The following is a 19,598-nucleotide window of genomic DNA, read 5'->3' as shown; positions in this document are numbered from 1 at the left end:
TTAGGCATAACTAAGATATTTTCTACCCTAAACCTAAACCCAACCACTACCATTTAAGATTGTGGAGGAGAATCCTACAAATCCAGAAGAAAATAAGATCTTGGAACAATTCTAGATGCAACAATAACCAAAAATCAATGTATCCAGCTGTAAGAGATCATAATCCAAAAGATTTGATCATAAAAGCAATAAAGAAGCATGGAGATGCATTGATGACATGGAACAATCCCTAAAGGATATTGCTCAAAAATAAAGATTAATCTTTGCAACTTGCCACAGTTGCAACAAACAAATCTGCAATGCTATCAAAGAAAATGCAGGATGGGATAACACACACATTAATCTGCCATGAAAATATAGAGTTGACCTACGTGGAATATATTTGATCTGCCCAGAAAAGATGTGGGTCGTTGATGTAGATTTTCATTTGATTATGGATGGCTCAGATGCCAAAACAAATATCTCCAACACTGATTAAAACATAGCCCTCGATCAAGATTCTTATTTCAAATGGATAGCTAGGATGAAGCAAATAATCTCAAAGAATGCCTCTAAATCTGATGGCCATCACATTTTCATAAAAGGCACCAGGAAGGGTGAGAAAACATGAGAACCATTAGATCAAAAGGGGCCTAGCAAGACAAAGATCTACCATGTGGAAAGTGCTTGCTATGTCACATGAAATAAAATGCCTTGTAACTTTACATAGCGACAAAGTGATCACCCTTGATGAACCTTGATCTGATGGTAGAATGCAATGAAGGAACTAACCCACCACCTGGTACTCATTCATTCATTGGCATGTTCCCCAATATAGGGTCAAAAAGGAAACACACAATTTCATGATTTCATGGAAGCAAGAAAAGGCACTTCTCAAAATAGCAAAATGCAAAATGTTAACCCTAGCAAGAAACATGCATTAACCTGCAACTCAAAACATGAAGGAAAAGTGAACCAAGTTGGCAAGTGGTCACTATGTTGAATGAAAAAAAACTACCTTGCAACTTTGTATAGTGACATAGAAACCATGGTTAATATGCAATGTTAACCTCGACAGAAATGTGTGTTAACCCACAATTGGGCACATGAAGGAAAAGTGAGCCAACTCAGTCAATGAAGGGATAGAACTAGCTCGGTACATGAAGGAACCCATTAACATGAGATGTTAACTTGCAACTTGGCACATGAAGGAATTGTGCTAGCTTGGCATATGAAGAAACTCAAGTTAACATGAGATGTTAACCCAGCCAAGAAGCATGTTAACCCACATCAAAAGAATCTAGCCCATTGAAGTTCTCTCTAATTGGTTATCAATGATGGGTTGAATGGGGGGCAAAAATGGCCAACAGGTCCTTAACAACTAAATAGACCCTTAATAGTCAAAATATTAAAACCACATGTTTTGATTCATTATGCATTTAACACATTTCGGTTTATGCTACAATTGAACATAATCATAAAGCTAAGGCATAGTGAAATCATCCATGACTAATGTAATAAGGACCCAAACAACACAACTCAAGTTTATTTTTTATTTATTTTTTGTATCACACCATCCAAAAAAGAAATGCATCCAAGTTAATCCATGTTGATAGTCTAATTGTATATATATATCCCTTCTACATCATATCAAGTAGAGTTTGCATACAAAGATTTGGATCCTACTTCTCTTCATATTTCTCCTAGGTAGTTTGTAGGGAAAAAAAATTAGCAGAACCCTTGCACATCAAAATATTTTATGATCTACATTTATGTTCTTTTGTCTATTTATGATATTGTTGCATTGTTATACAATTTACAATATCACATATTATACAAAATTTTTTACATTGTAGTCTTTCTCACCAATTTTGTAGATAGTTCCAATAGTGTGATTATGTTCACTTTTTATGTCTTTACAAAAACTACTCATTTAAACTTGTTATTTATTTTCAACATCTTTCCCTCCAATTCCTATTGACTGCATGAACTTGAAATACACACATAAACATCATCTTTGCACATACAAAGATGAAATCTATATAGACAACCTTGAACTTGCCAATCAATTGTTAGAGCTATACAATCTAATGGCCATCATCCAACAAATCCAATTTCTAAAATATGATGAAAAATTAATTTATGATATTTTGAACACTCCTTTTTTCATCAAACATAAAACTAGATATAATTTACTTATCTAATTATTGTCATTGCTTATCACCAATTTTTTACATTATTGATTGTAAATTTCAAAAATAATAAATATATTAGATAATCTTTTATTAATGCTTATTTAATCTAAGACTACGAATTAGTGAAGTCACAAAAAAGAGATAAAACCAATAATACTGCAACTTAATTAACCAACGCTCATTTTATTTGATATCTACTTGTTTACACTTAAAAAAGAGGAGTCTCTATTCTAATGGATTAGGAAAATAGTACGGATTCTTTACCATGGGATCTTTCATATAACCAATCTGTAAACATGTGCCAATATATCAAGGATCCTGGAAACGAGACCAGGAAAATCAGGTTGATAAGGACCCTGCCACGTAGCACTCGTAAAAATCTCAAATCTCCAAACCTACCTACAACACAACCTCGCTTACCTCTTTCCTTGTATGTTAGGGTGCATGCGGTAAATTACTCAAGAAGAGTAAAAACACCAATTCTAGTTAAGTGGATTCCATTCACAAGAACAAGATGCCTTGTCTCGTCCATGCTCTAGCCATTCCATATCCCTTAGAGTCTCATGGTTTTGCCATGGCTGACCTCTGCATCAAGATGGCTTCTAGGGGAATCGCCATTACCTTTCTCTACACAGAGGCCTTATGTAACAACTGCAACACATATATCACTGATAAAGCTAAGAAAAAAGGCCTTGACATTCGTCTAGCAGAGATCTCAGATGGGTTACCCTCTGATTTCGATAGATCTTTGTACAATGAGAGTTATCTACAGTGTGTACTTAACTCAATGATTGAACCAGTTCAGCAAGTAACCCTTTGTGTGAATACAGAGGACCATCCAATCTCTTGCATCATAGCTGACTCTCTTCTTCCGTGGGCATCTCTTACGGCAAAGATGCTTACCGTTCCTCTTGTTACTTTGTGGACACAATCCACTGTTCTATATTCCTTGTACTATCATGCTGAAATGCTTATAGACAAGGGCCATTTTCCTTCTAAAGGACAAGGTATGATTCATATAAACAGTATTAGTTTGTTGGGGGCATTAATAGTTTAAGAGATTCCTATTCTTTTTGAGGGTTCTCCAAGCTAACATAATATTTCTATGGAATCATAATTACATGAGAAAAAATATATTACATGGATCTTAGTTTAGAATGCAACGCATTTGGTTGCTTCCTTATATTAAGATTTGTATTTCAAACTATTGAGCTCAATTTGAGTTTTACAATTTATGCCATGACCTTTTGGCTGGAACGGAAATATTAGATAAGCTAACAACTACTCTATGCCATTAGGTTTTGATGCATTATAGAGATTGCAGTTTAGGACACAACATGTGGCTCAAACACCTTTTTTTAATAGCTATAATGGACAAATCATACAAAGTTCACTAGTTTTGGTATATTTTTTTCTGATCAATTTCAGTTTTCTCATGGTAGGGTATTGACCTTTCTTGTTCATACTTCTCCACTGATTATAAACCCCCGCTGATAAATGGGTGTGTACAATTCATACCCATGTTCGTTGTATTTTCTGTTATAAGGGAAAAAATGAAAATAGGAAAACAAATAAGAGCTAAAGGATAAGCCATGCTTCTTACAGGAAACGTGCATCCAGAGAAGCCTTGGAAATAAAATTAGTGGAAGTCATGAATTTGTGCTAAGTTTTCTAATACATTACTTCCCCCTTATATTAATTTAGTTTGTTTTCTTCTGTACATGTTCATAGAACATTTTCATATTCTTCGTTCTATTTCCATATTCTACGTCCAGCTGTCACCTATTTTCTGTTTGAGCTTGTAAAATATGTTGGGTTCAGCTGTACCAGCGACCCATTATGAATGATTTTTTAAGTAAACCCAAAAATTTTGTGGTGTTATCCAAAGTATGACAAAGTATGTAGTTTAAATTTAAGCAATCTTCATTAACACAACACATTATCAAACAGATGTGCACAAAACGTAGTGGTTTTAATTGAGTGACATCATTTTGAAATGATCATACTTCCTATGCATCAATAATATAACAACTAGAGTCCAACCCCTAGGCAAACAAAGAAATAGATGATTGTATAGATTATATTGCATTTCTTATCTCCTAACTGGTCTGTGTATTTGTTTTTTTGTAGAAGTAGATGATTGCATAGATTATATTCCAGGAGTTCCTGCAATGAATCAGAGGGACCTTCCATCCTTTCTCCAAGCAAAAAACATGTCAGAATTCATGCTGCATGTAATATTTTTGTCAATGCAGAGCAGCCGTGAAGCAGATTGGATTCTTGCAAATTCTATTTATGAACTTGAAACAGAAGCAATACAGTATTCATTGCATTCTGCTACACCACTTTACTCCGTAGGACCACTCTTACGTTCTGAATATTTCAGCAATCATCCGCCATCAAAATTCTATTTTACAAAATGGTTGGATTCCAAGGCAGAAAAATCAGTTATCTACATATCATTTGGTATATCTGCTCGTATTTCAAAAGCCCAAATAGAAGAAATAGCAATGGGTTTACTTGAAAGCAAAATATCTTTTGTTTGGACACTTGTTCCACAAACAGTGTGTAGTTGTGCTAGCTTGAAAGAGATTTTACCCCATGGTTACCTAGAAAAGATTGAAAATAATGGCATCGGTGTTGTTGTTCCTGAATGGTCTGATCATCTACATTACACGGTGTTATCACATCGTTCAATTGGTGGCTTTGTTAGTAACTGTGATTGGAACTCAGTTTTGCAGAGCCTTTGCATGGGGATTCCATTGTTGGGACTTCCTCTTCATGTAGATCAGTTCACAAACTGCAAATTAATGTCAGATGTGATGAATATAGGTTTGAAAGTAGAACATGGTGGGATTAATGGAGCATTAGTTGATAGAATGCAGATAGCAAGAAAGATGAAGGAATTAATACATGGAAAAGAAGGGAGAAGAGCTAGGAAGAAGATAAAGAGATTCAAGCATGTTGCTCGAAAGGCAGGTGGTCATGAAGGATCCTCTCACAAAAATTTTGACAATTTTGTGGAGGAATTGAATTGCAAGGTACTGCATGGTCAGCATCATTCTCATGTGTCTGAAAATAAAGATAAGAGATTCAGCTGAGCAGATGCTTACCTGTCATTTCCATGGATAAGGTTTCAATCTATAAACTGGTTCGTTTCAGATATGGAGATTACTTTTTGTAGGTCTAGATTTAAGTTAGAGTGAAATGTAATACTTTAATGATGTTTCGTCATAAAATGTAAAATAAATGATTCTCTCTCTCTATTTTTTGAATTACTTATATTGGTTTCTGGGCATCCTTCAAAATGATTGAAGATTCTAAAGGGTCTGTTTGGCTGCGGGGATAGGAATAGCTCTCTGGAATAGAAAATGGGAAAACATATTCCAATTTTCTGTTTGGTTCAGCCAGAATTTGATGGGGAATTCGCGGACCCAAAAATTTATGTTTTCTAAAATAAATAAAACGGGAATAGGAATATGTATTCCAATTCCACCTATTTGGATGGAATTGCAAAACCTCATTTTTGGGCCAAAATTGAAATATGTATTCCTATTTTATTTCGTATACCAATTCCAATTTGGTGCATCCAACAAAGAATTCAAAATTTTAAGAATTTACATTTGCCTAATCCACTTGTATTCATGTTGCCAAACGGGCCCTAAACATAAAACCGTAGATGCTGAGTAAGAAGCAAACGACATTTCATAAATGAGCAATAAATGGGGTCCTAAAAGATTAACTCTGAAACAAGGAAAATATAATTGTGAAATTAGTAATCAACACCGTAACTGTGGTTGTGATCTAAGTTACATGTGCTCTCAACTTTGGAAAGAAAGTATTATTGGAAGGTGTAAAAAATAATTAGTGTTTGTGGGATATAGAGAGCTAACAGGTACTACAATTAGACAGTATCTATGAAGCCAATTAAATTCTGTGATTAAATCATTTTTCCTAATTTAATAATCAATTTTAAAATTATTATACAACTATTTTTTATTTTTATTTTTTAATAAAAAAATATAATAAGAATGATTGGGTTAGTTAGTTAGCTAGTGACCTGCAATTATATGATTTTGCATATTTTTAGATCTGTATATCTTTATTATATATCAAATATTTTTAATATATTAAAATAATTTATAAAAATGTAAAATATCATAAATGAAAAGAAAAAATTGTAATGGTAAAAATAATTAAGTATTATTATAAAAGAAAATAATAGAAAGGCATTACAAAGAAGGTATTAAGAAGATATATAAAGAGGAAGAAGTGAAAGATAAAAGTGTGGAATAGAGTAAAAACATGTGAAAAATAATATGAACTAAATATATATGAAAATAAGAACATGTTAAATATATGTATGTATGAAGAATGACCAATGAATTATAAGATATGTGTAAATCATAAAAGTATATGACTATATGTGTATGTGTCTCTATGTAATTTGTTGTAAATTTTTTTAAATTTATTGTATATATAAATAATTATTTTCATTACATAACATCAAGGTTTACTAAATATAGTAGAATATTGAATAGCTAATATTTTAAAAAAGGGATATAGATATAAAAGATATTGTAAGTGGTCATTAGTATCTTTGTTCTAGATCTAACATGTAATGTCTTATTCCTTTTATATTTATTATGGTTTGTTGAAATCACTCATTTTACTAAGCCTAGCACAATATATGCAATTTACAATGTTGATTCTTCTAGTCCTTAACAATTGGACAAAATCAATCAATATATGTATCTTCCAACTTCCTCCACTCTCCCTTTTGCTTCTCAAAATGCCACCAATCTTGGCATCTCAGTTAAAATAATGTTGCCCTAACCTACCACAATATCCCACCACCTATATTCAGCTCCAACCAACTTTCACATTCCAACTTTTTACAAGCCAATTCACATTCTAATTTTGTCATTACCCAACTATTATTAACTATGTTTGAGTTGTAACACCACTTATCAAACATAACATCAAACCCTTACATCATACTACATGAGTAGACAACTTCCATACACATTTCTTAAGACTCCCATCCCATGATAAATTGAGTAACCATATTTTCAAAAATGCAATGAGAAAGGAGATTGTATAACTCATGTGTTTTTTTTTAGCAAGTTTTATATAATGGTATCATTCCTAGAGATGCTTTGGTAACATATGGGCCTTGCATTATTTTGGTGCTTTACTTAAAATGTTTGCCTCCTTTTCTCAAAAATTGTTAATTAATTCTTGTAAAATTTGGATTAAGGAAGAGACAAGCTCCATTTTAGGTTAGCTAAAAAATGGTGGAGGCTATTGAAAAATTGAAAAGGGACTATGAATGCAAGATTATTGGTTTTGATGAAACTTTGAACAAAATCAAGAATCCCATTTTGTTTGTAATGAGCACTAGCCATAAGGTAATTAAAATAATAATTAAGACCATGAATACCATGATGAGTAAACTGCAAAGTGTATATCAAGACATGTTAGTTGTTGATCTGGATATGGACAAGAAGAAGGGTGAAGAGGAATCTATTGGGCCAAGTAAGAGGAAAATCTAGCTATTTTGAAAATAAAGGCTTAGAAGATCCCTTAATAAATATATGACTACAAGAACATGATGCAATATTAACCAACTTAAAATTGAGGTTGTTGACACCATGAAGAGCCTAGCTTAGTTCTCTCTACCTTTTTTGGTTTTCTTCTATATTAGTTTATAGAGATCTCTTTGTTGTTCGGCCTATTGTTTACTCTACATAATTGCTTGTCTTGGTTTGTACAAGTAAATGTCTTATATGGTTAAGAACTTATATTATACATTGTTCTTGGTTGTAAGTTAATATTTTCTCTAGTTAGGACCTTCTATTGGAGGGCTTTGGCTCCCTTCAAAGCCTATTTTTACCTTAATGAAAAATATTAATTGATTTAGTGCATTTTTGAAAAATGTGTGGAAGAAAAAGTAACTAATTATATAGCTAGATATCATAATTTGTATTAATTTTTTCTAAATTCTCAACTTTGATTTGTATTGAAATTTACAACCCAAAATTATGGATGGAACATTATTTATGAAATTTCCTTCATTTACACACTTTTTGCATAGTAAATTGTGATTATTAATTTTTAATTAGTTAATATAATGTGGTTTCCTCCATGAATCTAGTTGACAAATATGACAATACCCCTCCAACTTATCAAACATTTAAGAATGAAAAGGAGAGAAAAAATTGTTAATTTCGAATTCTACTTACTTTCAAAGATGACTTGTGACTATAACATCTCCAATTATAGCCCACTATTGTTCTAGCTAAACAATTTGCACCTTCATTAAATTTCCTAATCCTTAGATTCCATTATATTTAAATTGCTATTTAAAATTTTAGTTGGAATTATTCTCATTTATTCTATAGACACTTCAAAAATTTACCTCATTTTAAGTTGAAATCCTTTTGTTAAATATGTTTAACTTGTAGAGATGGTATAACATGGTATCTATCTAGGATATGAACTTTAAGATGTTGAATATCACTCAAGTAGATGGTGTGAATCATAAAGAGAATAAATGTATGCTACCTCCTAATTTCAATTATTAAAATTTTCAAAATCATTTTCTTTTTTAGTCGACAAATATTGATGAGTTAAATACCAATAACATAGAAAATTTCTTTGAATCCAACCAAGTACAAAATTTAGTTGATATTATACAACCTTTCCTTAGAAAAAGAGAAACTTAAACCTAAGATCAAACTTACTATCAACTTTACCTAGATAAATAATTTAATTCATGTAGTAATGGACTAGTATACATTACCACTATAATTAATTACAAATCCACATTTTGGTCATTGATCTAATTTGTAGTGGTCATTAAATGGAAAATACAAAGCTATCAATCTAGGTTCATCTCTCACTCATAAAACTACAAGTTGACCACATCTATTTAAGTATGGGACATGGACCTCCCTATATCTTGTCAAACTATCATGTCACCTAGTTATAATAAAAGGACATGATGATATATTCATGGTAATAGATGAAAAGTAGATCCTATTGTATCTTTTCCAATTGATCTATCTATCATAGCCACATCTTCAAAATCTCATACAACCTTTTTATATTGTTTGTAGGCTCCAATTTATTAAAAACAAATCTCATCTTTTCCATAGTCTCTAAGGTGGATATGCGTGTTTGTTGGTATGTCCAAACAACTTCAACTAGAAAACCTACTAGTCTCATGAATGTAATGTGCTTGAATGCCGACACCTAGAGTAATATGTAGCTCATCAAGATCTGTCCTTCATAATATATATGCTTCTCAATATCAACTAACATGTTCCATCCCTAATTATAGATAGTTTAATCGTCCATCCCTTTAACAATATGAACAATAATTATAGTTAAGTTTGTGTCACTACAACTAAAATGACTTTAATAATGAATATTTGGCAAGGGATTAGAATGTCCATAATAACCTATAGAAATTAGACATATTCAAATGTTACTACTTGAGTTCAATAGTTAAAGTAGGAGTACATGAACCTCTCTCTCATAGTCTCACCTTCATAATTAGAAGAAAACCTTTATTAAGTATTCTTGATCAATAAGACTATTTATGTAAGACGAATCTCAAGATGGAAACTTAACATGACAATAGTCTTTCATATTGCAATCATTAACAAGTCATTTTCAACGAGCTAGAATTTATTAGCAAGATTTATGATTATACACACCAAAAATACGTCTCTCACGAATTGTCTAACAATTTACGATCCTCGTTTTACTACCATATATTAATAGCTAGTGATCAAATGAGCTGGGTGACAACGTAAGCAGTGTTGATGTGGGATCATTAAACGTGTCTTTCCCTTGACCTCTATTCCCATTTATCTCGAGACACAATAGTATTGCTTGTCTATTATTTCCCTGTGTATAAAAGTGACCAGAATGAGTTTGTGTGTAGGTATACAAACAAAGAAAGGCTCAAAATGGCTCAAATATACTGTCTCGTTTATTGCATTGCAGTATATAGTGTACTGGCACTACAGTCAGTGTGGAAGGAAGCAGTACCTCAAACATACTGAAACTTGAGCTTCTGGTAAGACGGGTAGACGCTTTTTGAAAGTTGCGTACTTCGAATTGTTATAATCTCATTACTAAGAAGCAGAGATAAGTAATGGCAGAGTCAGACTGTTATACTAAACACTTGTAAAATCTGACGTTACAGCTTTTAGGTAAGTAATTGCTCTGCCCTGCAAAAAGCGGGATGCCAATCCTCCTACAATTCAATGTTTTCAGATCGTTCAAAATCTGATAATTGTGTCACGTGTCGGTAGAAGGTTTAGCGATCAGGTGTAAGATTTCAATTATTGTTGTTATCATTATCCTATGACATGAATTGCAAAAAATTCATCCTCTGTGTCTAAAACCTACCGGCTGTTATGAAGTTTGGAAAGGCGTAAGGGTTAGGTCGAAAGTGTTGATAGTGTTGGTGATGCATAAAGTTAGATCATAATCTTTAACCTTCACCCCTCCTCTCTCTTTATTTACAATAAATAAATATTTATAGGAATTGTAAACTTCATATCTTTTGATAGTTAAAAACATGATTAGGTGAGTTATCATCCTAAAATGACATATTATAGTACAAGGTCATTTTAATTTCTTTGAAGAGGACATTTCACATTAAACAACTGATAGTAGTAGAGGAAACTATCTTTATGAACAATCTTTGGCTATTATTTATGGTCAAGACAATAGACAATCATAGATTGTAATCGAGAGTTGTGCAGTCTTCTAAAAAGTTTATCGATATTAATGTCAATGTAAAATATTTTTTACTCAAAGAAATAGACATTCCTTTTTCCCATCATATCTCAAATTTTATCATACTCCTCTCTTTGCCTTTCACCTCTCCTTATCTATATTGTTGCATTTCTTCTATTTCCTTTGATCATAACTATCTATCTATCTATCTATCTATCTATCTATCCATTTAGTGAAACTATATATTCCACTTGTGTGTCAGCATGAGCATGCTCTATCTCTCTCCATCCATCTTAGTCTATATCTTTTTATCTCTTCCTCTCCATCTCTCCTCTTTGATCTCCATATCTCTCTATCTTTATGTATCCTTCTAACTCTCTTCATCTATTTTCCTATTTCTTCCTCACCATGCCCCCATCTTTTCTCTCCATCTTCATCTTCCTATACTCGTATGTACATCCTTATTTCAAAAATAGTCTCGTCCATAGCTTTATAGATTTAGAGAAAGAAAAATGAACCCATATATAGAAGTACTAATGGTATGAAATATTAATAGTACTTCTTGTGATAAAACATTGAATAGAAATTATTCCTATAAGTAATCTAGACATTTGTTTGTATTATTCTCAAATTGATGGTGCTATCTTATTGCTCACGTTAATATAAATATTAATTTGCTCAAATGATTGAAGAGTGTTATAAAGGTGTTGAATGTTTAAGTGTTAATCATAATAATGTAACATAATAATATTAAAGTGTTGATACCAAAGAAAACATATGAAAATAATTTAAAAATTAATAATATTTATATTAGTATTTAATTAATTTAGGTAAATGATGTAGAATGGAGTGACGGTGAAGAACACATATTAATTTATCTTGATTGAGTTGTGATACTTGTTTCATAGAAAGATATTTATTAACTAGAGTTGCATGTTTGTATACATGCAACAATAAGCCGATAGAAATATATACATGTCACACCCTAAAAATTGTTAAATAATAAATAATTTATTAATAAGTTTAACATAAAATTCTATGATTTGTTATTAATAACTATTTTCTATTAAGAATAATATTTTATTTTTATTTTTAGTTTAAATGTTTAACTAAAATAGTAATAAAATTATTAACATTTAAAAAAATAAGGTAGAATTCAATATAGCTTATATAAATATGTTGGTTGTAATTTAAGAATTAAAATTGGATCATCTAAGAAGAAAACATTCATTTTTTGTATATTACTTATTAGATGCATTTTTAAAAATATGTTTTTATTAGAGTTAGAGGTTTAATAAATATATTAGATATAAAAAAATGGTTTTTATTTATTTAAACATTTTGTTTATAATCAATTCTTTATCCAACCTTATGTTCTATTAAAGTTTTGGTAATATGTTCTATTAAATTTTTAGGAAATAAATATGTATAAAATGTGTTGCTAAAATTTTTTTATATTAGAAGAAAAATAATATATGCATATCATGTATAATTTAATTTAGATAGAAATTTAATTTATATTAAATTTTAATTAATGAACATGTTAAAGCAATTTTCCTTACCTCATCAATTACTTCATTTATATTGTTTACTTTTGAAAATAATTAAAATAATAATGTGAATACTATATATGTTCCCTACCAAAAAAATTTAAAATATTTTTGCACTGTTCTTAAACCCAGACCTCAAATGATTATGTTATTATAACATTGTGATACATGTTTTCAAATAGAACACCCTTCAAGTAGACCACAATATAACTTATATAGATATGTTGGTTGTAATTTAAGAGTTGAATTTTCAACCATCTAAGAAGAAAATGTTCATTTGCTTACTATATTTATTTTTTAAAATTTCTTTTTATCAGAATTAGAAGTTTAGTAAATATATTAGAAATGAAAAAGAAGATTAGAAAAAAGAGTATAATTAGTAAGTATTTTTTACATATTTAAATTTTATTTTATTTCATGTTCTACTAAAGTTTTGGTAATAAATTCTATTAAGTTTTTAGAAAGTATAATTAGTAAGTATTTTTTACATATTTAAATTTTATTTTATTTCATGTTCTACTAAAGTTTTTGATGACGGGCCACACCACCCGTACCAACTCACAACCAAAAATGCAATAATATGGAGACAAGAGAGATGACAAAATGCTTCATAAAAATTCCATTAATACTTGAAATTCATTAGAAGAGATTACATTTGAAGAGCTTACAATTCCAAAACTTGATTACAAATGATAATAGGCCTTTCTTAAATAGGCACTTACCACCCAAGGCATGATTTATCCACAACATTCTAGAATCTCCACAACCTTCTACAATATCTACAACCTTCTAGAATTTCCACCTAAATACAACTAAGCACCACTATGTGGCCCAATTAGAAAATTACATTTCTTTTGTGGATCACAACAAATATTAAATGCATGATGCCACCTACACACCTCAATTAATGGAATAACAGCTATTTTTATTATTTTTCTATGCATGATGCCACTACACACCTCAATTAATGGAATAATAGCTATTTTTATTATTTTCCTATGCATGATGCCACCTACACACCTCAATTAATGGAATAACAACTATTTATATTATTTTTCTATTTATGCCACCCATGCACCTTGAAAATAGAGATTCCTCTTTTCTCCACTTTTCCTATTTTCTATTTTTAATTATTTTCCTTCCATTTTCGTCACTTTCTCTCTCCTCCACAAATTTTTTTTTTTTTTTTCCCCTTTTTTTTTCTTTTTTTTTTTTTTCTAATAATTTAATTTTTCCATGCAAGATGCTCCTGCATCAGACTCCCCTGGTAGATAGAAAAGTGTGTCCCACACTTTGATGTCAAAAGAAAGATATAGAACCATCTTCATCTTCACCACAAGCTTCTACCTCAATAGGGACAAGAAAACCAACATACAAATTTTCCACATTTTATTTATTTATTTATTTATTTATTTTTGTTGATGCATGATGCTCCTGCATCCGACTCCCATGGTAGAAATTTTTTTTGTGAATATGGAGTCACAAAATGAAGTAGCCATTGTTGACATAATTTTTTTTCCTCTTCCTCCAACACATAGCTGGAACAAGTATCCGATGCTGAAATTTCTCCTTTGCAATGAACTCTATCCAAGCATAAATCTCATCCTCATTCAATTTTGTTGAATTAATCACACCTGTAATAAATCCAGCAACACCATACCAATCTTCCTTTGCATACCACATATGACTAACAAGATCCTCATGCAAAAAATCATCAATATCTTTTAAACTCATATCAAAGACAACATCCCATGATTCAGAAGAATTTACCTGTTTGACATCTTCATCTTTGCTTGCCTCTTTTATGTCATCAACAATGCACGTAACTACTCCACTTGCTTGATCTCCAACGAAGGCACTATATTCTTCCTCCATTGCTGCAATCTTCACATCATCTTGATCTATTTCAGGTTCATAAATCTTGTCATCTTTATGCTCTTCCTCTTCTCTTTCATCTTCTTCAACTTTAGGTTCGCAAATAATTTTCTCTTCATCTGCTTGCTCTTCCACTGGATCATCTTTCTTTTCCACATCCAAGGAATTATCAACATCTCTTTTCTGGTGACATGCTCTTTGTTTCCGCAACTCAGCTTCTAATTCATTCACTTGCTTCTGCAAATCAACTAGCAAAGATTTTTGATTTCTTGCTCTAAATTTCTCAAGTCGAGGAATCCTCAGAATCCATCCAATCACAAAAGTCATCTTCTTCTTTCTCTTCTCCATAATCAAGTCTTTAGAAGACAAATCTCATGCAACACAAGAACCTTGTGCAAACTGCCTCACAGTCGGCAATCTATCCACACAATCAAGAACTTCTTGACAAACTTCAACCAACTCAAGGTCCTGGTGCAAACTGGCTCACATTCGACGATCTGTCCGCACTCTCAGGAACTCCTGCTCTGATACCACTGATGAAGGGACACTCTGCTACCGCTAACAAAGGTATGCTCTGATACCACTAATGTAGGGCCACACACCACCCTACCAACTCACAACCAAGATCACAACAAGATGGAGACAAGAGATGACAAAATGCTTCATAAAAATTCCATTAATACTTGAAATTCATTAGAAGAGATTACATTTGAAGAGCTTACAATTCCAAAACTTGATTACAAATGATAATAGGCCTTTCTTAAATAGGCACTTACCACCCAAGGCATGATTTATCCACAACATTCTAGAATCTCCACAACCTTCTACAATATCTACAACCTTCTAGAATTTCCACCTAAATACAACTAAGCACCACTATGTGGCTCAATTAGAAAATTACATTTCTTTTGTGGATCACAACAAATATTAAATGCATGATGCCACCTACACACCTCAATTAATGGAATAACAGCTATTTTTATTATTTTTCTATGCATGATGCCACCTACACACCTCAATTAATGGAATAACATCTATTTTTATTATTTTCCTATGCATGATGCCACCTACACACCTCAATTAATGGAATAACAACTATTTATATTATTTTTCTATTTATGCCACCCATGCACCTTGAAAATAGAGATTCCTCTTTTCTCCACTTTTCCTATTTTATATTTTTAATTATTTTCCTTCCATTTTCGTCACTTTCTCTCTCCTCCACAAATTTTTTTTTTCCCTTTTTTTTTTCTCTTTTTTTTTTTTTTCCTAATAATTTAATTTTTCCATGCAAGATGCTTCTGCATCAGTTTTGGTAATAAATTCTATTAATTTTTTAGAAATAAATATGAATGTAATTTTTTGTTAAAATTTTGTATAATAGAAGAAAAATAAGCATATTAATATATTTTAATTTAGATAGAATTTTTTTTTTTTTTTATCAGTAAACAACCGAAGCCTAGATTAATTTTTTTTTTGGAATTAATTATTATTATATGTTAAGCGAAGGTAAATTCAAACCCAAGACCTCCCACATGAGAGGCTCACAAGTTATCGTAGCATTGTAGGCTTTTGCCTAATTTAGATAGAAATTTTATTTATAATAAATTTTAATTTATGAAAAGCAATATTTCTTATCTCCTCAATTAATTCATTTAGATTCTTCACTTTAGAAACTAATCAAAATAATAATGAGAATAAATATATAGGTTCACTTATCAAAATATTATTTATATTTTTTAATTATCCAAAACTAATTCCCATGAAAATAGTTTATGTGTTTGCAATATTTTTTTGCCTCTTTAATTTCCATGGTGAAAGTTAAATTGAGAAAAAATTCTAAAATACTTACAACAAATGTCAAATCTAACTCTTGGTGAAAGCACAAATTTTTGAAGGAAACAATTTATTTTTTATAAATAAAAGCTAATTAAAATCCATGAAACTAGGAGATAAAAAGAAACTAGAAACAAAATTAGAAATATAGAGTATAGTGTGACATTTAGAAAGTGAAAAAAAAAATAGTAAATTTTATTATGAGCAAGCATATCAGAAAAATATAAAAAACAAGAAGGGCTAACAATTTTTTGGCAAAAATTTACAAAAACTGGGAGCAAAGCTCCCACATATAAGCCTATTAGCTTAATGAGTTGATATAGAGCTAAGATTGACACTGAAGAAAACATATGGTAGAGTGGTAAGGTTGACACGAAAGGAAATAAACAAACTAATTTTTTTTAATCTTTGTGTAACAAGGTCATAGTACTTTTTTTTGAAGTGCATAAATAAATCTAAATAAATCTTAATTAGGAGATAGCTACATATGTACTCTGATTTAAATATAAATAAACTAGTTTTGATAATGTGTTATATAAATTAGGTAAGAGAAAGCCATAAATATTTCTCCTCTTATATGTGATATCTAGTATGCAAATAAAATAGTATCATTAAGATAATGTTCTATATAAACCTTTCTTACATGTGTACTATCAAGAATATAAACAAAATAGTTTAAAAGTAAACTAAAATAAAATGAACTAATTTTTTTTTAAAACTATTTATTTCTTTTAATGTCATTCCTAATATAATGATCTCTCCTAATACATATCAAATGCAAAGAAGAAGAAGATTTAATGCAAATAATAGGTTTCAACCAATGTTTAGAAAGGTTAGAGTGTATGAACTAAATAAATAAAGATATAAAGAAGCTAGTATAGTTGAATATTGATTGAAAACAAATTTATAAGGAGTGCAAAGATCATTGCACATTGCAGCTAATCTAAATGGCATACTTAGAAAATATATTAAAACATTTAATTTCTATTGAATTAAAAGTATAATTGTTGATCAACTACAAAATACTTATTTCACATCTTATAAACTAAATGTAGTAAGAAACCTACCATTCCTTGTGTTATATATCACTATTATTGGTATCAATCTTAATTCTTACATTGTACGAATTCTTGCACATATTGTAGATTTTACATCTAAACAAAATTCTGAAAAAATAAATTTATTGTAGCTCTACTGTAAAATATTAGAAAGGCTTGAATATAAAGAATTTGTCATGTCCCCAAATTTTAATGTAATAATTAAATTAAACTAATTAATTAATTGGTCCCAAAATTTAAATAATATAATAAAAGGAGCTTTAATTAGTTACTTTGATTAATTAAGATGAGGCCCAAGTTTAGAATATGTGTATTTGTGGTTTCGATTGATTTAGTATATCTCAGACCCATTTTATTTAACTGTTTCTATAGGTAAGTATTGTCATTGGCTATCTTTGTACACCCTTGGAAAGGTTTCTCGATGGGTATTTAAGCATGACTTGTAGGTAGTAGTTATCATGTGATTTGGATTATTTCTTTGTACTGCAAATTCCCGTTGGGATTCTCTATTGTTTTCCATTTTAGAAGTGTAAGATCTTCCCTATTTGGCATTTCTAGTTTCCATGGGATTCAACCCTCACCCTATTACATTGCCTATAAGACTTTGCTCAGATTTGGAAAATTAGAGCACTATCTTTATTGCAGATGCATACATTTATCTCTAGTAATAGATTGAATCAATGGCTTTTGTATTAGTTAGAAAATGTATTGTTCTGGCACTAAGCATAGCTCAATTTCACATTCCATAGGGCTCACTACTAGTCCTTGATCCCAAGCAACATCTACCCTACAACCTAAGTGCTCTCTTTCAGACACCTTCCTCTCCATACACTATACAACCCTACCATACGACCTTCCATTACCTCCCCATGCATCATCCACACCTTTTGTTACCCTTTGTATGGCTGCCCCTATACCATATGGTCTTCCTCTCACACACCCATATGGCTCTGCCCTTCCCTACCATACAACCCTTCGTGACCACTGTGTAGTTGTCTAGTCTACCAGTGTACAACCACACAATGACATATACCCTACCATACCACACATTCTAGTATTTATGACCCTCAAATCTGCACTGTGTATACCAATCAACTCACATTGGTATGACCATTCTTGCTTCTTGTAACTCGCTATAGTTTGGGGTTATTACAAAACATTACAATGGTATTAGAGCTGGTGATTTTGCCAACCTATTTGGAGAATAGAGAGCTTTGACTTGGATTACACTATGGCTCGATCTCCAACCAATTGGATGGTACATCTATTTTTGACATATTAGATAGCAACCAAAAGTATAAAGGGTTGACCTCAAAGTACAAAAAGGCTAAACTATCAGCTGGAGGTTACCTACTAGTCATCTAACTGATACCAACTTTAAACCTCAAAAAACATATAATATCCATAACCAAATTAACAATACCATTAGTCCTCAAACTTGCAAAAAGAAAAAAACTAAAAAAATTTCTAGCAACACTCAAACAACTTGCTACAATTAGTCCCACATATTGACATAACTATATAATGTAAAACCACATAGGGTATCCAGTTCATAGTAACCAACATCATAATGAAAAAAAAAAGATAAAAACCAAACCTAGGGCTAGCTATCCTCCTTCTTTCTAGGATCCTCATCCTTCTTCTCCTCGGGCATGTCCTTGTTCACGAAGTCCCCCTCCACCCTGACAGGTTTGTCCAGGAGCATCTTCAAATAGTCCTCTACCACGAACCCATAAATAGATTGGGTTGTCTCACTCTTCTTTCCCATGTCCTTCTCATCTTCATTCACCTACAAAAGGTAAAGGGTGGTGGCCATAGAATGGATGACTTTAGTGGAGAATTCCACCAGAGTGTCAAATTTTTGGTAGATACCAATGTGATTGTTTACTAGATCTCTCATTGAGTGCTCTAACCTATCCAATCTATCCTTTCTATGGTTCTGTTTGAATACTCCAAGAATACTTTTGCATGCCAACTATTGGATGGTCAAGTACAGGATGATAGATACAAGGTGGTTGGAAAAATCATTTACCACAAAGAAAAAATATGCTTGGTACTTGAGACCAAGATGAAGGAAATTCCTAAAGAAGATACTTGCACAAATATCATTGAACCAATGCTTGATGATCAACTTCATGGAAATTTGTGTTCTATTAGCAACCCTTCGAATAAGCAAGCTCTACTAGTAGTTGTTTAGCCTCCTAGAGATGTGGATTTAGTCAAAGACTATTTAGAAGAGAAATCTTTACAATTGGTTGATTATGAATTCTACACCCTAGTGGTAATCATGATGGATTACATATATAAATTTGAATTTTGGGATCCTAGTGAATCAAGACATGGCAATA

General features: G+C 31.3%; 1 protein-coding gene across 1 annotated transcript; it reads left to right on the top strand.

Moving 5' to 3' along the window:
* The first annotated feature begins 2,613 nt into the window (after window positions 1-2,613).
* On the top strand, window positions 2,614-5,707 carry LOC149548311 (UDP-glycosyltransferase 86A1-like). The gene is made up of 2 exons (XM_089794842.1): window positions 2,614-3,181; window positions 4,305-5,707. Exons 1-2 carry the CDS (start codon window positions 2,689-2,691, stop codon window positions 5,273-5,275), a joined length of 1,464 nt encoding a protein of 487 aa, XP_089650968.1. The 5' UTR covers window positions 2,614-2,688; the 3' UTR covers window positions 5,276-5,707.
* The last annotated feature ends 13,891 nt before the right edge of the window (window positions 5,708-19,598 follow it).

Source organism: Cupressus sempervirens, chromosome 7 (assembly GCF_028749045.1).
Source record: "Cupressus sempervirens isolate cs-2001-9-10 chromosome 7, ASM2874904v1, whole genome shotgun sequence".
In the NCBI taxonomy this organism is placed as follows: domain Eukaryota; kingdom Viridiplantae; phylum Streptophyta; class Pinopsida; order Cupressales; family Cupressaceae; genus Cupressus; species Cupressus sempervirens.
The sequence above is the reverse complement of the archived record's forward strand: the minus strand, read 5'-3'. Positions and strand labels throughout refer to the sequence as shown.

Excerpts from the sequence above, each read along its gene's own strand:
- LOC149548311 (XM_089794842.1), top strand. The coding sequence starts at position 2,689 with ATGCCTTGTCTCGTCCATGCTCTAGCCATTCCATATCCCTTAGAGTCT. Across the intron at positions 3,182-4,304 it reads TTTTCCTTCTAAAGGACAAG|AAGTAGATGATTGCATAGAT; the intron begins GTATGATTCATA and ends GTTTTTTTGTAG.